Source organism: Clupea harengus, chromosome 11, assembly GCF_900700415.2.
Source record: "Clupea harengus chromosome 11, Ch_v2.0.2, whole genome shotgun sequence".
Lineage (NCBI taxonomy): Eukaryota > Metazoa > Chordata > Actinopteri > Clupeiformes > Clupeidae > Clupea > Clupea harengus.
Genome location: NC_045162.1, coordinates 29,932,567 through 29,948,672, shown reverse-complemented (window position 1 = coordinate 29,948,672; position 16,106 = coordinate 29,932,567). Strand labels below are relative to the sequence as shown.

At 42.0% G+C, this 16,106-nt stretch overlaps 1 protein-coding gene across 3 annotated transcripts in view; it reads right to left on the bottom strand.

Annotated features, from left to right (window-relative positions):
* The window catches only part of kmt2bb (lysine (K)-specific methyltransferase 2Bb), a 58,624-nt gene that overhangs the window by 8,962 nt on the left and 33,556 nt on the right, over positions 1 to 16,106 (bottom strand). Inside the window, exons 18-31 of one of the 3 annotated variants that reach the window (XM_031576841.2) lie at positions 15,665 to 15,766; positions 14,465 to 14,575; positions 12,562 to 12,638; positions 11,370 to 11,584; positions 9,878 to 9,981; positions 8,751 to 8,888; positions 8,439 to 8,597; positions 8,201 to 8,318; positions 8,011 to 8,089; positions 7,742 to 7,902; positions 7,289 to 7,444; positions 4,069 to 7,144; positions 3,861 to 3,956; positions 1,725 to 1,828 (exon numbers count right to left, since the gene is read on the bottom strand). In XM_031576841.2, the coding sequence (XP_031432701.1) occupies positions 1,725 to 1,828; positions 3,861 to 3,956; positions 4,069 to 7,144; positions 7,289 to 7,444; positions 7,742 to 7,902; positions 8,011 to 8,089; positions 8,201 to 8,318; positions 8,439 to 8,597; positions 8,751 to 8,888; positions 9,878 to 9,981; positions 11,370 to 11,584; positions 12,562 to 12,638; positions 14,465 to 14,575; positions 15,665 to 15,766 (4,696 nt within the window). The remainder of the gene's footprint in view (positions 1 to 1,724; positions 1,829 to 3,860; positions 3,957 to 4,068; positions 7,145 to 7,288; positions 7,445 to 7,741; positions 7,903 to 8,010; positions 8,090 to 8,200; positions 8,319 to 8,438; positions 8,598 to 8,750; positions 8,889 to 9,877; positions 9,982 to 11,369; positions 11,585 to 12,561; positions 12,639 to 14,464; positions 14,576 to 15,664; positions 15,767 to 16,106) is intronic. The other 2 variants (XM_031576843.2, XM_031576842.2) reach the window with 2 other exon arrangements.

Below are 16,106 nucleotides of genomic sequence, written 5' to 3'. Positions count from 1 at the left end.
CTGTTATAATACAGTACAACAGTGGTGTATGAAATCCATCAAAACTAGTGCTATCAAACGATTAAAATATTTAATCGCGATTAATCGCATTCATGTCATAGTTAACTCAAAATGAATCGCAATTTTTTATCTATTCTAAATGTCCCTTCATTTTTTTTTTCATCGTTTTTTTTTTCATTTTAATGCTCTTATCAACATGGAAAAGTTGATTGGCTTGCTTTATGCAAATGTTTTATTTTATTGAAAAACAACATTGCCAAACAGGGCGGTACAAAATAAAATTGTAAAGTGCACATTTCAGGTAAACAAGGACTCAGCCTATAGTGCAGTTAAACCATGGCTTAATATTTTCTTTTTTTCAAGTTTGCTGGGAACATAGCAGTCAGGCCTCTTATTTCAGAAACAATGAACCGTAACAGTTAGGTAACCAATAAAAGATAAGCCTACTACTTCTTTGCTTTCAGTCAGCTACTCAAACAGACAAGCCTGTTGACATTTTTAGACAACAGTGAAGCTCGCTTCTTTTGCACAACACAACTTTTAAAAGTAAACTTTCCATTCAGAAGCTTTTTATCATCCATTTCGCCTTATCGCGCTCACCATTCACTCAAACCGTAACGTTAGCCTACTACTATTGGCCGGCTTCCAAGCCCAAACGGCGTGCCTATTGTTTTGCTTCCGGTCTAGCTAGATCCGGCATGGTGCTGTAGTTTTTCACGATTTTCGATTTTCACCTGCGGCCTGCAACTGGTACTTTCCAGTAAGCGACTAAAAGGTTGTGTAGTCTGAAAGGTCTTTTAGTGAAAAACTATACAGAGTACATTTTTGATCATTACGCACACACACACACTTCTGATGTCATGCCGTTGCAATAAAAGCAAACTTCTAAACTTAAGAATTTGACCTATGATGTACTTTCTATACTGTCCAAGATTCTGGACTGGGTGGTCCTCACGGGGGGGGGGGGGGGGGGGGAGTCAGCTGTGCTAGAATAAAGACCAGAGAGGATTCTGGACTGGGTGATCCTCACGGGGGGCGGTCAGCTGTGCTAGAATAAAGACCAGAGAGGATTCTGGACGGGGTGGTCCTCACGGGGGGAAGTCAGCTGTGCTAGAGTAAAGAGCAGAGAGGATTCTGGACTGGGTGGTCCTCACGGGGGGGGGGTTAGGGTTAGGGGGGGGGGGGGGAGTCAGCTGTGCTAGAATAAAGACCCTAACCCTATGAAGACCAGAGAGGATTCTGGACTGGGTGGTCCTCACGGGGGGCGGTCAGCTGTGCTAGAATAAAGACCCTAACCCTATAAAGACCAGAGAGGTCGGGCCCAGTAGAAGCCTGCATGGGTGATATTAAAAGGTTCCTCTCATTTCGTTTGCATGTGGCAAAACATCTTCACGTTGCCTTAAATAAATGTTTTATTTTCTAAGTTTCCGGTGTCTGTATTCCTTTATGTTGTGGTCAATTAGCTGTTTGTAAGAGTAAACCCTTAACTGTTTCAGAGAGAGATCTTCACATCTTCCACTTAAAATAGTGCCATAGTTTTTCTTGAAATTATGTTTACAACCTTGGATCAGTATTTGATCCTAATTATTACAGATGTGTTTCTTTTGGTTATATTCTGAGGTTTGAGACCAGGACATATTTAAATGTTTTGTTCCTTGTTTTCACTATGATGAATAACCACACGTTAAGAAAATCACCAGAGGTTGTATTTGTGTGTAGCTTACCTGAGTACTTGTTCCAGTCAGTCATAGAGTATCGCCCTGCACCTTCCCAGGCATGTAGTTTGTCTCCAGCTCGGGACATGGCCAAACGGTCCCAAGGTCCAGGCCTGTTACAGGAAACGGATAAAGTATGGTTGAGCAAGCTATACCTTTACCTAGATGAACTATTGAAAAATTGTGTGATTATTATTTAAAGAGGCATTACATTTTTTTCTTTTCTTAAACTAGCAAGCTACCTCGCCATCACACTACACTTGGTGTTATTTTGGCCTAGCCATCACACTACACTTGGTGTTATTTTGGCCTAGCCATCACACTACACTTGGTGTTATTTTGGCCTAGCCATCACACTATACTTGGTGTTATTTTGGGCTAGCCATCACACTACACTTGGTGTTTCCAACCCTGAGCACAAAACTACACAGGTCTGATTATCTCTCCTTCATGTGACCACATACAATCAAAACTCATTTGTGGATGATGTACTAAATAGTTACCTACAAATTATATGTACATTTCATGTAATCAAACTTTTTTGACGATGGGTATTTATATTTGTAACTTTTCAATGATCAGTGTGTTGAAACAATGAATAGTGTGTGTCTTCGTTTACAGTCTTCTACAGACTATGGTCTTCAGTTGAACTAGCCTTGAGATTTAGCCGTAATCAGTTCATTAGTGAGTTTGGGGGAGTTTCTGTGATCCGGGGGCACGTTGTCATTTATGTTGTGTTGACTATTCAAAGCCCTGGCAGGTTTTCTCCCCTGAATTGTAGTTGCAACTGGTAGGGTCCACTAGGTCAGCAAGCATTTACTTTGGTTCATTGTAAAGTGGCGCAGCGTTTGAAAATGCCTTCTATGTGTACAGAGAAAGAGCAGGCCAGTGCAGAAAGGGAAGAAAATGTCCTTGTCGAGTTTGGGAAAGAAAAAGAGGTCAACAAAGCATCTTTGGATGGCAATGTTTTTTTTTTTTTTTTAAAGATTTATTTTGGGCTTTTTATGCCTTTATTTGGACAGGACAGTGAAGTGTTATGACAGGAAGCGAGGCGGAGAAGAGGTGGGGAGAGGACCGGGAAACGACAGCAGGCCAGACTTGAACCTGTGTCCCCGCGGGCAATGAAGCCCGTAAATGGGGGGCTTATCGGCTTGCGCCACAGTGCCCCCCTGGATGTCAATGTTTCCCCAAATATTTTATAAAAACAGTGGTGCTATATTCTTCCCATAGTGCATCCTACTCCAATCTCTTCCCCAAGTAAACCAGGCACTTGCACCCGGCCGTCCACATGATGGAAGAGAAAACTTGATTCATCAGACCAGGCCACCTTCTTTCATTGCTTCATGGTCCAATCATGAAGCTCAACTGCCAATAGTAGTCAGGATAACATGATGAGTAAGTAGTTTATTTAACCTTTAATGAGAGAGATCCAGCTATGTGGTCAATGTCACTTCACCGTGGTCAAATGACGTGACTAGTCTAACCGAACAATAAAATAGGTACAAACTTCATAAGGTACATGTAATGCCTATGTTACTGAGAAGAGGACTAATAGAGTCACACAATAAGAGCCATGATTTAATGAAATAGCTAATTAACCATTAACAGGCCTGTTGTATAACAGTCCCATCAGGATTTTACAATATTTTTGCTATGCTATCAAAATGATATTTTGTGGTGGTATCTAAACATTTGCAATCTTTGATTGAGGCATTGTCGACTGTGCTGCGGACTCATTATATATTCAACAACAGCCTTGGTACATTTAAAAAGTGTTTACTTAACCTTTTTAATTATCATCTGTCTAATTCGTTCATTTCCTTAAGGCCTACTGTATAGTCCAAATGTTGGCATTTGGTATTATTATTATTAATCGGTTTTATTATTAATATTATTATTCGGTACCTAATATTGTTTCTTGAATTATTTTATTATAGCCTATTTTACTGCTACTGCTAAAACTATTTTACTGCCTTTTGTCTTTTTTAATGTTTTCTTAGTCACTTTGGACAAAAGCGTCTGCTAAATACTATAATCATACCCATGCATATTTATATATATAAAAGGTGCTGGGGCAGGTGCATACACTACTATCCTGTGAGAGTGAACCAAACAGGACTCAGGCTGTGTTGCTTAAAGGTTTACCTTATGCTCTCAGAGTCGCTGCTACCCTCTTCCTGTAGCTTGTCCAAGTCTAGAACTCCTTTGACTGTTGGAGCTTTAATCCGAGCTCCAGACCTACTAACAAGGGGAAAAATGTAAATTAACCAATTAACCAGGGATGATAATAATAATAATAATAATAATAATAATAATGAGATGGCACAATTTAGGGTTGGTAACAGCGTCTCACCTGGCCACAGCCAAGCTCACTTTGCACAGGTCCTCCGGTCCAGATAGGGGCTCCATTTCCACGATCTCAGACTTGGGTCGCTTAGTGCCGGCCCGATCGGAGATGGAGGACACCCTCTTTATGCGCACTTGGGTACGTGGACGTGACGCTTCTGACGGAGGGGTGGCTGCTGGCTCGGGTTCAGTGAGGACACATGGTGTGGGGAGGACAGAGCTCAGAGTCTGGGCCTTGCCCACTGCTGAGGTGGTTTTTACGGAGGAGGTACTCTGTGTATGACTGACAGTCCGAGTTGGGTTATAATAGCCCGCCATTGCCTGATTGATTATAGCTTGAGCACTGTCCACTGAGCTTGTAGAATCTGAAGACATCTTTGCTTTCACAAGAGGAAGGTTTCCTTTGGAGTCTGGTTTGATTTCAGACTTGCTCTTTTTCGATAACAAGGGTTCTCTCTTCTTTCTGGGTTTCTTCGATCCAGGTACAGCAGAATTAGAATTTTTCTGGGACTTTCTGATCTCCAGGTCCACCCCATTACTACTAGAACTTAATAACTGAGTGATGGCAACGGAACTTTGAACAGGAGTCATCATTTTTGAAACTTGTGTTGACAAGGGAACTACTGGGGCAGTGGCAGACATGGTTCCTGCAGCTGCCAATGTTGCAGAAAAGGCATTACTTTGAAGTAGGCTTGCGATCTGAGTGACACAATTGTACGAGGGAGAATTAGGACTTGGCAGCTGAAAGGTATTGCTTTCAGGATTTTTGACGAAGATCTGACCAAGGCGATTGACAAGCAGTACATGCGGAGTAGGATCAACGTTTGGCCCACCTACCTCCTTCACAGTCAGAATTGCATGACCAGGTAACGCTTGATTTACTATCTGCTGTTGTGGCTCTATTGCTGATCGTGGGGTTGAAAAATTGATAGAGATGGTCCGACCCAAAGTCGTTTCCTTCTGAACGCGACTGGAGTTGTATCCATTTATGACCAGAGGAGCCGAGCCTGGCTGTAGAACTGAGAACACAGAGTGGCACGGAGTTGGCGTCTGAGAGGTTATTGAAGATGATGATGCAAGGAAACCAAGTGTGGTAGAACTCAGGGCTTGTGAAACAGTGGGATAAACTGGACTATAGGTCAGAGTAGAAGATGATGACGTTGGAAATGGTTTGAATTCCTGTTGTTGTGATACTTCTGTGGATGCATATGTCACACCTCCCATGGGAACAGACGGAGCCGATAGGTGGCATTCTACCGGAGCCTTTAGTTTAGTCCTTAAACCGTCCACAGGGGATGGAGGCGTAGGACCCAACGGGAGGCTGGGAGCAGAGACAGACTTGCACATAGTAAAGAAAGGGTGGTCAGTAGGATTGCTCTGTAATCGATGCACCGACGGCTGTTGAGAATCTCCTTGAGTAACAAAGCCTGGCTGAATCAAATCAGATGCAGATTTCTTACTTTCACTCAGATCATTTGGGAGTGAACTGACCGATGACGACCCTGACATTTGGTGCGTGTAAACAGTGTAGCCGTTCATAGATGATACAAAGTGCCCATTACTTGGATCTAAGTACATTTCTTTCGAATTCTCCGAATCTGGAGTGTCCACTGAGACACCGTCTTGGACTGGCACTAACTCCGTAAAACTACTCGGGGAAGACGGCTCACACTTGTCTAAGATCAGCGGTGTTTCCACAGACAGGTCCAAACCAGGACCTTGGTACAGAAGAGCACTCTCATCCTGCAAATCCTCAAAGTTCATTTTAATATTTTCCTGAAGGGATTCCATGAATGTGGATTTCTGTGGCAAAGGCAGACAAGAGGCGTCACTGCCTTTATGTGAGGACATGCTGTATGATTGGGAGTTTTCATAATTTAAGATGGGATTAGTCAAAGAAGATGGCCTTTTGTTGTCTTGTAAGCTTTTACTCGTTTCAAAAAGGGAAACTGATCCAGCCACAATCGACTCCTCTGGATTGCGTCCACCAGTGGGATCAGGCTGAGTGTTAGAGACTGGGATTTCTAACTGCATGCTCAGACCATTACTTGTTTTAACTGCTGGTAAAACTTCAGCTGACTGCAGAGGATTTGGGATTTGACCAGGGCATTTCAGATTCTGAACGTCTACATTGGTTAGGCAGGTATCACTTTCTGTTCCATCGTCCACACCATCGAGCTGAGGTATCGGCCTGAGGGAGGGAGACAGAGGGGCCTGGGTGTCTTTCTGGGTGTGATGGGTTATAACTGTACGAGCAAAGTCAAAATAGTTCTCCATTTCCTCATCAGACGAGGCATTATCCCAGTTTTCCCTCGAGGCACCAGTAGTAGTGGTGCAAGACATAGTGAGCCCCTTGTCTTTCTCTTCGTCCAAGTCCCTGTCCCAGAAATCGTCTTGGTTTATCTCTCCTTCCACATCAATCTGAGCACTACAGTTCATAGCCACACCTTCATTTATTAACGCTTCATCGATCTCAAGCTCGGCTTTCAATTCGGAGCTAACAGTCATGTCTGTGTCCACGTGGAAAGGTATGTAGGCAAATTCCTGCCCACGGTCCACATGACCAGGCCTCTGTGTCCCCCCCTTGGGCTCGTGCAGCGATGAACCATTCTCAGCTGAGACACTCCCAAAGGACAACGTGAAATTGTGTGGCATTTCTATAGAGTCAGAGTGACTGGACTCACGAGACAGTCTTGATCTTGGGGGATAGTGCTTGGGAGAACAGAGAGAGGTCGAGGGGCTATCCATGACCCCTGGCCAGGGTGGCTGGGCGAGCGACCCAGAGGTAGAGTGAGGGATACGAGTGGAGAAAGCATTTCGACCTACAGGGCAACTCGATGAGGTCAGTAGGTTTTCAGCAGCACCAAGGGGTACCAGCGAAGACGAAGATGAAGACTGGGAGGATTTAGGGTGCATAGATCCCCCAGCTCGGAGAGCAAATGATCCAGAGGAGGATCCCAGAGGAGGAACTGTCGCGTGACGAGAGCTCGAAGTTTGGTAGTGAGGACTGTGGCGTCGTGGCAGGAGTGTTTCATCATAGTCACTTATAGTCAGTATATGATGAGATTTTGTCCTAGCCGCACCTACGGAGAGAACCGCAAAAAAATAGATTACAAACGATTCTTGGAATAATGTTGAAAGCATCACCATTGTGGACTGACACTGGAAACTGAAACATCACATAATGCATGAGCTGTCGGTCTTGCTGAAGATTAACCAATGTGTACCTGGAGATGGCAATGGCCTGGACATTCCTCCAGCAGGCCGTCGAATTTGGGGGACTTTGTGTCGAGATCCCAGGGCTGGTCTAGCAAATGGGGATACTCTGGGGTTGTTTTCACTTGGAGGACAGTCAGACAGGGTGACATCAATCCTTTCTGCTTCTGAGTCAAAACAAAAAAGGATAAACTCGCATGTTACTCATCTTTACACTTAAGAAACAGAGTACCTTGATTATGTGTTTGATTATTTAACGCTTGCCATTGATTACAGACCTAAATAACAAATGTTTCAGTACCTTGTACACAGATTAAACATGAGTTCACTGTAGGCAACCACATACAACCACACAGCTGCTTACCAAACCAAAAAATCAGCTTCTACTGAACCAAAGGTCCTGTACTGACTGGATCAATGGCTGCTGCAAATGTAAAGCATTTGTATTTTGAGTGGATGTTCACCTGAATTTGGACAGGGGCTGTGGGCTATTGTGCAGTTGTCCCCCTGGTCTAGGCACTCCTCCACGGGCTTCTCCTGCATCAGTGGTCTGACTTCCCAAATTCTGCATTTGTACTTGCAGCGGCGAAGAGGATTCTTGGTGCTCCAATACCAGCGAGAGCATCTGAGTCAAAACAATCAAATGGAAATAAGAATGGCACATGGGAAATAACGACACTAGAACCACATTTGTTCAGTCAGATGACAACGACACTAGCAGTCAGCTACTTACTCATAACCCACAGGAAACAGCTTTCCTTGGTTAGACGAGAGCCCGGTCAGCTTACCAAGTTTGCTGACATGCAAAGAACCTGAACATGAAAATCAAGTTAGTGCCAAGATCCTTGAATCCTAAAATGACACTACAAAGCAATAATAACCCCGTTTGTACCACTCTACATTTGAAAACTAAAGAAACATACCTATCATTAGGTTAACAGACTCCGGTTCCAGTCCAGTGAGAAATTTCCTGCGTAGACTTATCCCTTCAAAGTCCACATAGACCCGCCGAAGAACTTCAAAACCCTGGCCAGTGATCATCTGGGGGAAAATAACAATGTGAAAAAACAGGAAACATACAATATGCCTATCACAAACGGAGGCATGCTTCTTAAGTCTAAAATACTCAAATAGTAAAAACAAAACTGCTCAGGGCATTACCTTCCCACTGATGAGATCGCGGTGCTTGTGGCAAAAAACTCTTTTGTCATCTTGAAAGACACAGTTACGAGTGCGGGCACACATGAAGTGGTAGTTGCTCTGACAAGAGGTCAAACAGCAGCCTACTGTTGCTCCTGTCCGATAACAGCGCTCACATCGCTGGGAACAGCATGGTGCCAGGCAGGACAGAAAAAGGCATAGAACAGATAAGCAAAGTATTGGGCCTTCTTTTTGAAGTGATAAGGATTTTGGAGGTGATAAGGATGAATTAGGAAACAGACATTAATTAACAGGGTAACAAAAGAAACATACCATGAGTCTTCCTCTGGCTACAGCACTGTGGACGTGCATCAAGGAGCCGTTATCCTCCTCGAACACCTCCGCAGACCACATGGAGCAGTTGACATGGGCCCACTCGTTCTGTCCGAGGTAGAGTAACCTTCCTGCCTCCTGAAGAAAGTGCGGAAAAGAAAGATGAAAGCTTGATCAGAAGTAAAAGTATTAAAGCTACTGGAAAGCTCATTTGTTCACGTACAGTACCATGCAAAACTTTTAGGCAGTTGTGAATTTTTTTTTTTGTTGTCTCCAACATATCAACATGAATCTATTTAACTCTCTACATTTACTGAAAAGCTAAACCGTCTGAACATTAGAGCTCTTGTAAACAATTTCTTTGGTTGAGCAAGCAATCACATCTTAATCTTATACTTTTGTTTGTTGCTGGAATATTCTGGCAGCTTCTAGAAACTGGAAGTCATCTTGTCGGCCAGTATCTTAGTTTCTCCACAGGTATTCATGGCGCCATCTATTAATGTCATCATCTCCCCAAAGGCTTTTGCAGCTCCGTTGTTATCACACACCCACCTCTGTGTTTCACTGTAAGGGCTATGCATTCACTGTGCTAGTCCTGGCCAGGTTCCTGCCAAACATGCTAGACACCATCTAAGTCCAACATATTTATCTTAGTCTCATCTGACCAAAGAATGTGCCTCCAAAATGAATCAGGCATTTCTTTGTGCCGAAGAAGAAGCAACGTTTTTGTTTTCTTGCCGAACACACAGTTTGAGGTCACCGAAACTCTGATTCCCACTGATTATGCCTGTACCATGTCTGAAGCACTGTTTTTTCGGAACTAGGTTTGCGCAAAAAGCGCAGTGTCAAACCTACAACCGTATGTATTTAAGTCGTCAGCAGTGCTTCCATTCCAATCCTATTTCTGCTCTGCTTTATTTGGGGTTTATTAGGGTGTATCCTTGCACTGTCACATTGTTCTCTAACTTGGCAGTCCTAGTCAAGTTCATATGATAAAACTTACATTGACACGATCTACAAATACATTGTGTTGTTCCTACAAACACACATTAAAATACATAGTCCATGAGCTAGCCATTTAAACTAAAAAAAAGGGATTTTAGAACCTTGGAGTTTCTGATACTTACATTTGATTTTGCGTCCCCGTATTTCTGACAAAGGGCACACTGCCTCTCATCCTCCTTGGACCAGCCTGTGTCCATGTCCACTTTAGACAGCCTTTCTTTCATACCTGCGTTCATGCACCCAAACACATTTACAAATTATGTTCTGAATACGTTTATAATAATACATCAAGTTTCTCACAACTTATTGGATTGATGTTACTTTTTATATAACCCCAATCAACAAAAAGTACATTCATTTTAATTTCTCATACATCCCATTCCACTAACAATGACATCCATGATTTTGTTGGCAATATGCTATGTTGGTGTTAGTGGGAATACGCGCCAGTGCCATTCCTGCATACTACCAGCTTTTGAGTAGCAACAGATAGGCTATATCTCCCACAGCATACATGGGAATATAAGCTAACAGATGCTAACAGATAGGCTACATCTCCAACAGCATACATGGGGATATAAGCTAACAGATGCTAACAGATAGGCTATATCTCCCACAGCATACATGGGAATATAAACTAACAGATATGCTACATCTCCCACAGCATACATGGGAATATAAGCTAACAGACAGGCTATATGGGAATATAAGATAACTGATAGGCTACATCTCCAATTGAAGCTAACAGATAGGCTACATCTCCAACAGCATACATGGGAATATAAGCTAACAGCTAACAGATAGGCTACATCTCCCACAGCATACATGGGAATATAAGCTAAGCTAACAGATAGGCTACATCTCCAACAGCATACATGGGAATGGAAGCTAATGGAAGCTAACAGATAGGCTACATCTCCAACAGCATACATGGGAATATAAGCTAACAGCTAACAGATAGGCTACATCTCCCACAGCATACATGGGAATATAAGCTAAGCTAACAGATAGGCTACATCTCCAACAGCATACATGGGAATGGAAGCTAATGGAAGCTAACAGATAGGCTACATCTCCAACAGCATACATGGGAATGGAAGCTAATGGAAGCTAACAGATAGGCTACATCTCCCACCGCATACATGGGAATGGAACAGATTTACATGTATGAGTAATGCACAGGGGAGTACTTATTATTCTTTTTATTGCTCTTAGCTTGACTGTTCTCTCCCTTGTACGTCGCTTTGGACAAAAGCGTCTGCTAAATGACTAAATGTAAATGTACATGTATCAGTAATGCACAGGGGAGTACTTATCCGCTTTCCCTTTCAGAGTAAGCCCTTGGCCAATAGATGCCTCATTATTTCTTACAGGATTGGTTAGTGGGCGAGTGATGGTGGTGGTGGTGATGACTCTGCCTAAGACTAGTTTTTATCAGTGAGTTGACGTTGAGAAATGCAAATTTTCCAGCCAACTGTCTGTAGTTGCTGCCAGGTTGCTATAGTTGCCGTGTTAGTTAGCTACGGAAACCACAGCGTGTCATTTGCCTGAAAAGATACCTAGCTGAAGTTTCAGTCTCATAGATTTGACTTACAAAAAAATATGCAAATGTACCTTTTGACTTCAGTCCGGCAGCAGCTCTGTGGATTTTTGGGTTAAATGTACTGTTGATGTTATGTGTGAGTGGGGTAGTGAGGTTGGACACGTCTGCCATGTTCACAGCAAGCAGACCGTTGCTCCCATCCTGGTCCCACTCTTCGTCCCCTCCACACCATTGAGCATACACGTGCTCCGCGGTGGGAGGCATTACTGCATGTAAGAGTATGCCCCTAGGAGACAGAATGATGGCCAGTTTAGAGAAGAGTATGGAGATCGGTGACATATCACAGGTGTAGCAATGTGTTCACACTCAAACCTTTGACTGCATACTCTCTAACTTGTCAACATCTTAAGGAGCTAGTCAATCTTACCTTTTTGTTCTGTGCTGTACTCCACCAAAAATAAGAGGAGAATTTAACTACCCAATATACATGGAAAACTAACTTTTAACACTAAATGTCATTGATCACTGAAAAGCTGCACAAGCAGTTCATACTGACTCCAGGACAACATCTCTTTGCAGTCATTTTGCCAAACCATTGACTAAACTGAATGTATTAATCAATCGCGCGCACTTAATTTTGTAGATTATTTAGTTTTTTGCAGAAAAATTGCAGAAATGAAAAATGCAACCCATTGCAAGTGTTTTGCGTGCACTCCTTGAATTTGCATCAAGCTGCGCAATCTCATATATTCGGATTAATGCAATGGAGGGAATCAACCTGGAATGGAAACTTCACACTTGAAGAGTGTGACATTATTCTGGAGGAATTAGGAGACCTTGCAAACCTTGTAATTCTCATACACTTCAAAATTAGAAACTTCACACTTCCTGGACTCAAGCCACCAACCTGTGTACTTTTGCTTAGCACTCTATCATCATCATCATCATGTCTTACCACTCTGGGATACTCCTCTATACTGATCTAGCCTGATCTGACTGATACTGCTGTTCCTGCCGCAGGGCTGTGGGGGAGTGAGGGCCTGAGAGATGGGAATTCCCTCCTGCTTTTAACAAAGAGACATGGATGATGGAGTAAAGTGAAGAGGAAACCCTGTTCTTCCCAGAGAAACCCAACTCATGTTGGAGATATAGCTACTCTGCATCCAAGTCATACAACTGCAGAATCAAATGCAAAAGGGAATTTCTATATTTCATCCATTTAAATCACAGTATATGATGAAACATTGACAAGAATTCACTTACGGAGGAAGATGTTTAGCACGGGTTTCCCAAACTTTAGGGTCTTGACTGTTGAACCAAGTGAAGACCTCCTCCATCAGCTGAAAGAACCAAAATGGCCGCTTAGAATGTGAGCTAGCAGAAACTTTCATCTTAAGCAATTGGATAAGGGTCTCTTCCTAGCTATTCACCTCTATACACATCTTCAATCACAATGAAAACAATGAAACACAACGAATTAAGTTATTGTAGATAAGCATTCATTTTTCCCCCAACGGATTGATAGCATGGCTTATCCTCTAGCTGAACGTGAAGAGTTTATATTCTCAACAACACATATGCCGGCTGCAATAGTCTCAGCTAGAGGAATATTCTGGAGGATTCTGAGGAATAAACGGCAGTACTTCTTGTGTTGTCTAAAACAATTCACTTTGTTGACACGTAACTGGAGCATATCAGACGTTTTGAAAAATGTCTTCCCTTCCAAATTGAGTGTTACATTGTTAATCAGGGCATGTGCTTTTGAAACTGTACAATATTATTCAGTACGTTCACATGTCCACCGGAGTGCAGTGTATATTGAAATGAACTGGGCTAACAGGACAATGGGCCTCATTCTCCAACGCAGTTAAGAACATCTCCACTTACGAAGTTTCCGGGACAAATCTGGCATTCATGAAAGTTCTCTTCATCTGGGATTTGTTCTTAACTTAGACCGGCATTTAAGAACGCTAAGTAGCAGTCATAAATCGGCCAGATTTTTCTTAAGGGCTGAATTAGTGAGAAATCGTTGGTGATTGCTTTCACATCAATTCTACACACATCCTCGGATTTAATATATTTAATTTATTATAATAAATACGAGAATATTTATATATTATTTATCAATAACGTTAGCCATAGTGGAATAGAATGGACACATCTACATTCTGCAACAGTACCTCCACCTATGCACCGGTGAAGTTAGGTCTGCGTTTACTCGATCGGTGCTCACTTTCCGCTTTGACATGATTTCGATCAGTCTGAAGTTGATTTTGCGTTGCCTGTGGAGTCTGTGGAATGTGCGTGTCTTTAGTTGCATGCCCTTATAAGGAGCTGGCGGGGCGTTTTTGTATGAAAATTCAGGTGCACGAGAACGCGCGTTCAATTTAAGAATCAGTGCACAGCTACGGACACTTTGGCGGTTTAAGAACACGTTTCCAGGCGTTCATGAATCCGGCGGAGATTTTTCTTTCTTTCTTTCTTTCGAAGTCCGTAAGAACATATTTAGGAAGACACTTAAGAAAATGTTCGAGAATGAGGCCCAATGTTGGGTAAGTGGTTCATTGATAAACCCTGTTTACATGAAGATATGTCTGTAAGCGGAGTTCTGTCCATCCTCTCGTATCCCAACTTCTGCATTTCTTTCAATAAACTTCTTCATAATTCTTCATAATTGCAATGCCTTCCATGAAGTATAAAATATGTATTTCATTAAACTGTGCACGAATGCCGTCTCCTCACCCCCCTAGAAATATGCTTGCTTTCTTGTTTTGCTTTACAGTTGTGCCATGTTAGGGCAGTTAACAGTTATATCCTGTGACTATATCTGTGCACTGTCCTTACCAGCGCACAAAAAAGCTCAAGCCTTTTTTTTTTTTTTTTACTCAAAAGCCAATACAACAAAATGCATTTGAATTTAAATGAACATGATTCAAATGAACAGATGATTCTTGCTAATCTCATCATTATCTGCTATTCTCATCATTACCATATTACCTGTATTTAAGATTTTTCGACTGATTGACAGTGAATGTCGGTAAGTAACCTATGCAACGAAGGTTGTTACATTTCCATTGTAAACCATGGATATGACAGGAAACTTCTGCAATTTATGCATTGATAAAGATTGAGCAAACTAATCATTTTGAAGCATATAAACACTGACCTTTAAATAGTAAGACCGGGCCAAAGCAGTGGGCCTCTCGTCTTCGGGCAGAGATTCTTCTTCCTCCATCTGCTTGCAGATCACCTCTACCACATCCTCATGGAAAGATTTCTGGAAGAAGAAAAAAAAGAGAAGTTACGATGACACTTCAATAAGGAGTTGCATATACTACGTGTGCATGTGCAGAGGTATATTTATTCCCCATTTCTCTTGTTTGTAAGTCTTACAAAGCTAAATATGTTAATTATGCATACAAAAAGGTGTACTTCTATTGGCAAAGGTAGCTCCTAAACTTACAAATTAGGCCAATAATACACTTACCAACATCTGCACCAATATCCATTCATTTTCTTAAATGTACTGGCATATGAATCTAGTCCTTGCCTTCATTTGCATAAGCATTAGTCAAAGGGAGGTGGAGGGTGGTGCTAGCACACCCAACGTTCCCACTTCTGGTTCTAGCAACTCAAACATTCACAGACCTTTACAGATCCCAGAGCTAGAATCCCCCAGAACCATGTTGGGCACATATCCATTGTATTAATAAATAAGGCTAGCTATCCTTTCTAACTTATAGGTTAAAACAGTAGGCCATGACCATATTGTAGAAGCACAAATTGTGATGTGATTTTGTGATTCCAGCTTCATTATCAGCATGGTAATATATACTGTAATTAAGTTTATTGGTGGTTCATTTGGTAGCTAACCGATTAACTGAATAGTCGGGGAAACCCCGAGTTGTAATGTCGGAAACGTTCCAGCCCAAGGCATCCTCTGCTTGTATTGCAGGCCCAGTTAGGCAGTCAGTGCTAGGAACCTGAAAACAGTCTTTCACTTTACTTGGGCACTTCTGTTTGCACAAAACAGATTGTGCTGCTATTGACCAATAGACAATTTATAGTATTTATCTCAGCTCGCATACTTGCTTTGATACAGCCTTGGTTAGTAGGCTACTGCTTGAGTAAAACATAGAATACATATTATGATGCTACAGGGCTTATAGATTTTTTTTTACAGTATAAACCATAGATTTCTCTGGTCTTTTCAAAATGAGTACTGCTATAACGTTCACCATATACGGTTGTTCTTATACATTTTTATTTGTATTAAGACTTTTAAGTCCATTGTGTGAGCGTACTGTGAGTCAGCAGTAATTAGGCTTTATTCTAAAATTGTGTGCCGAATGCCAGACAGACTTACAAGAGTGGTATACAAGCCTTTATCGAATTTCTTCCCAACGGAATTGAGATCACAGACTGCTAGCTCTTCAGAATCACCTTCAGAATCTTGCTGAATGGAGCACTGGGGAACATACGACAGACAGTATTAACCCACACATACAAACTGAGAAAATGGTCTTCTCTATATGGCTTTACTATACACAATGTAAAATTACTATACACAATGCAAAATAAAATAACGACACACAAGAAATAAATACTGTAGAAAGACCAAGCTAAACAAACACTACATAATGAGGTACAAGAATTTTCAGTAATTCTCAAATGAATGCCGTGCATACACTGACCCGGGTAACTAACATTTCTGCGTTTAGCCCTTCCGTACACGGCGTATTCCGACATTAAAAACGATGCTTTTCAAAAATGCTCGCCGAGGTGGATACATTTGAAACTCTGGGTTT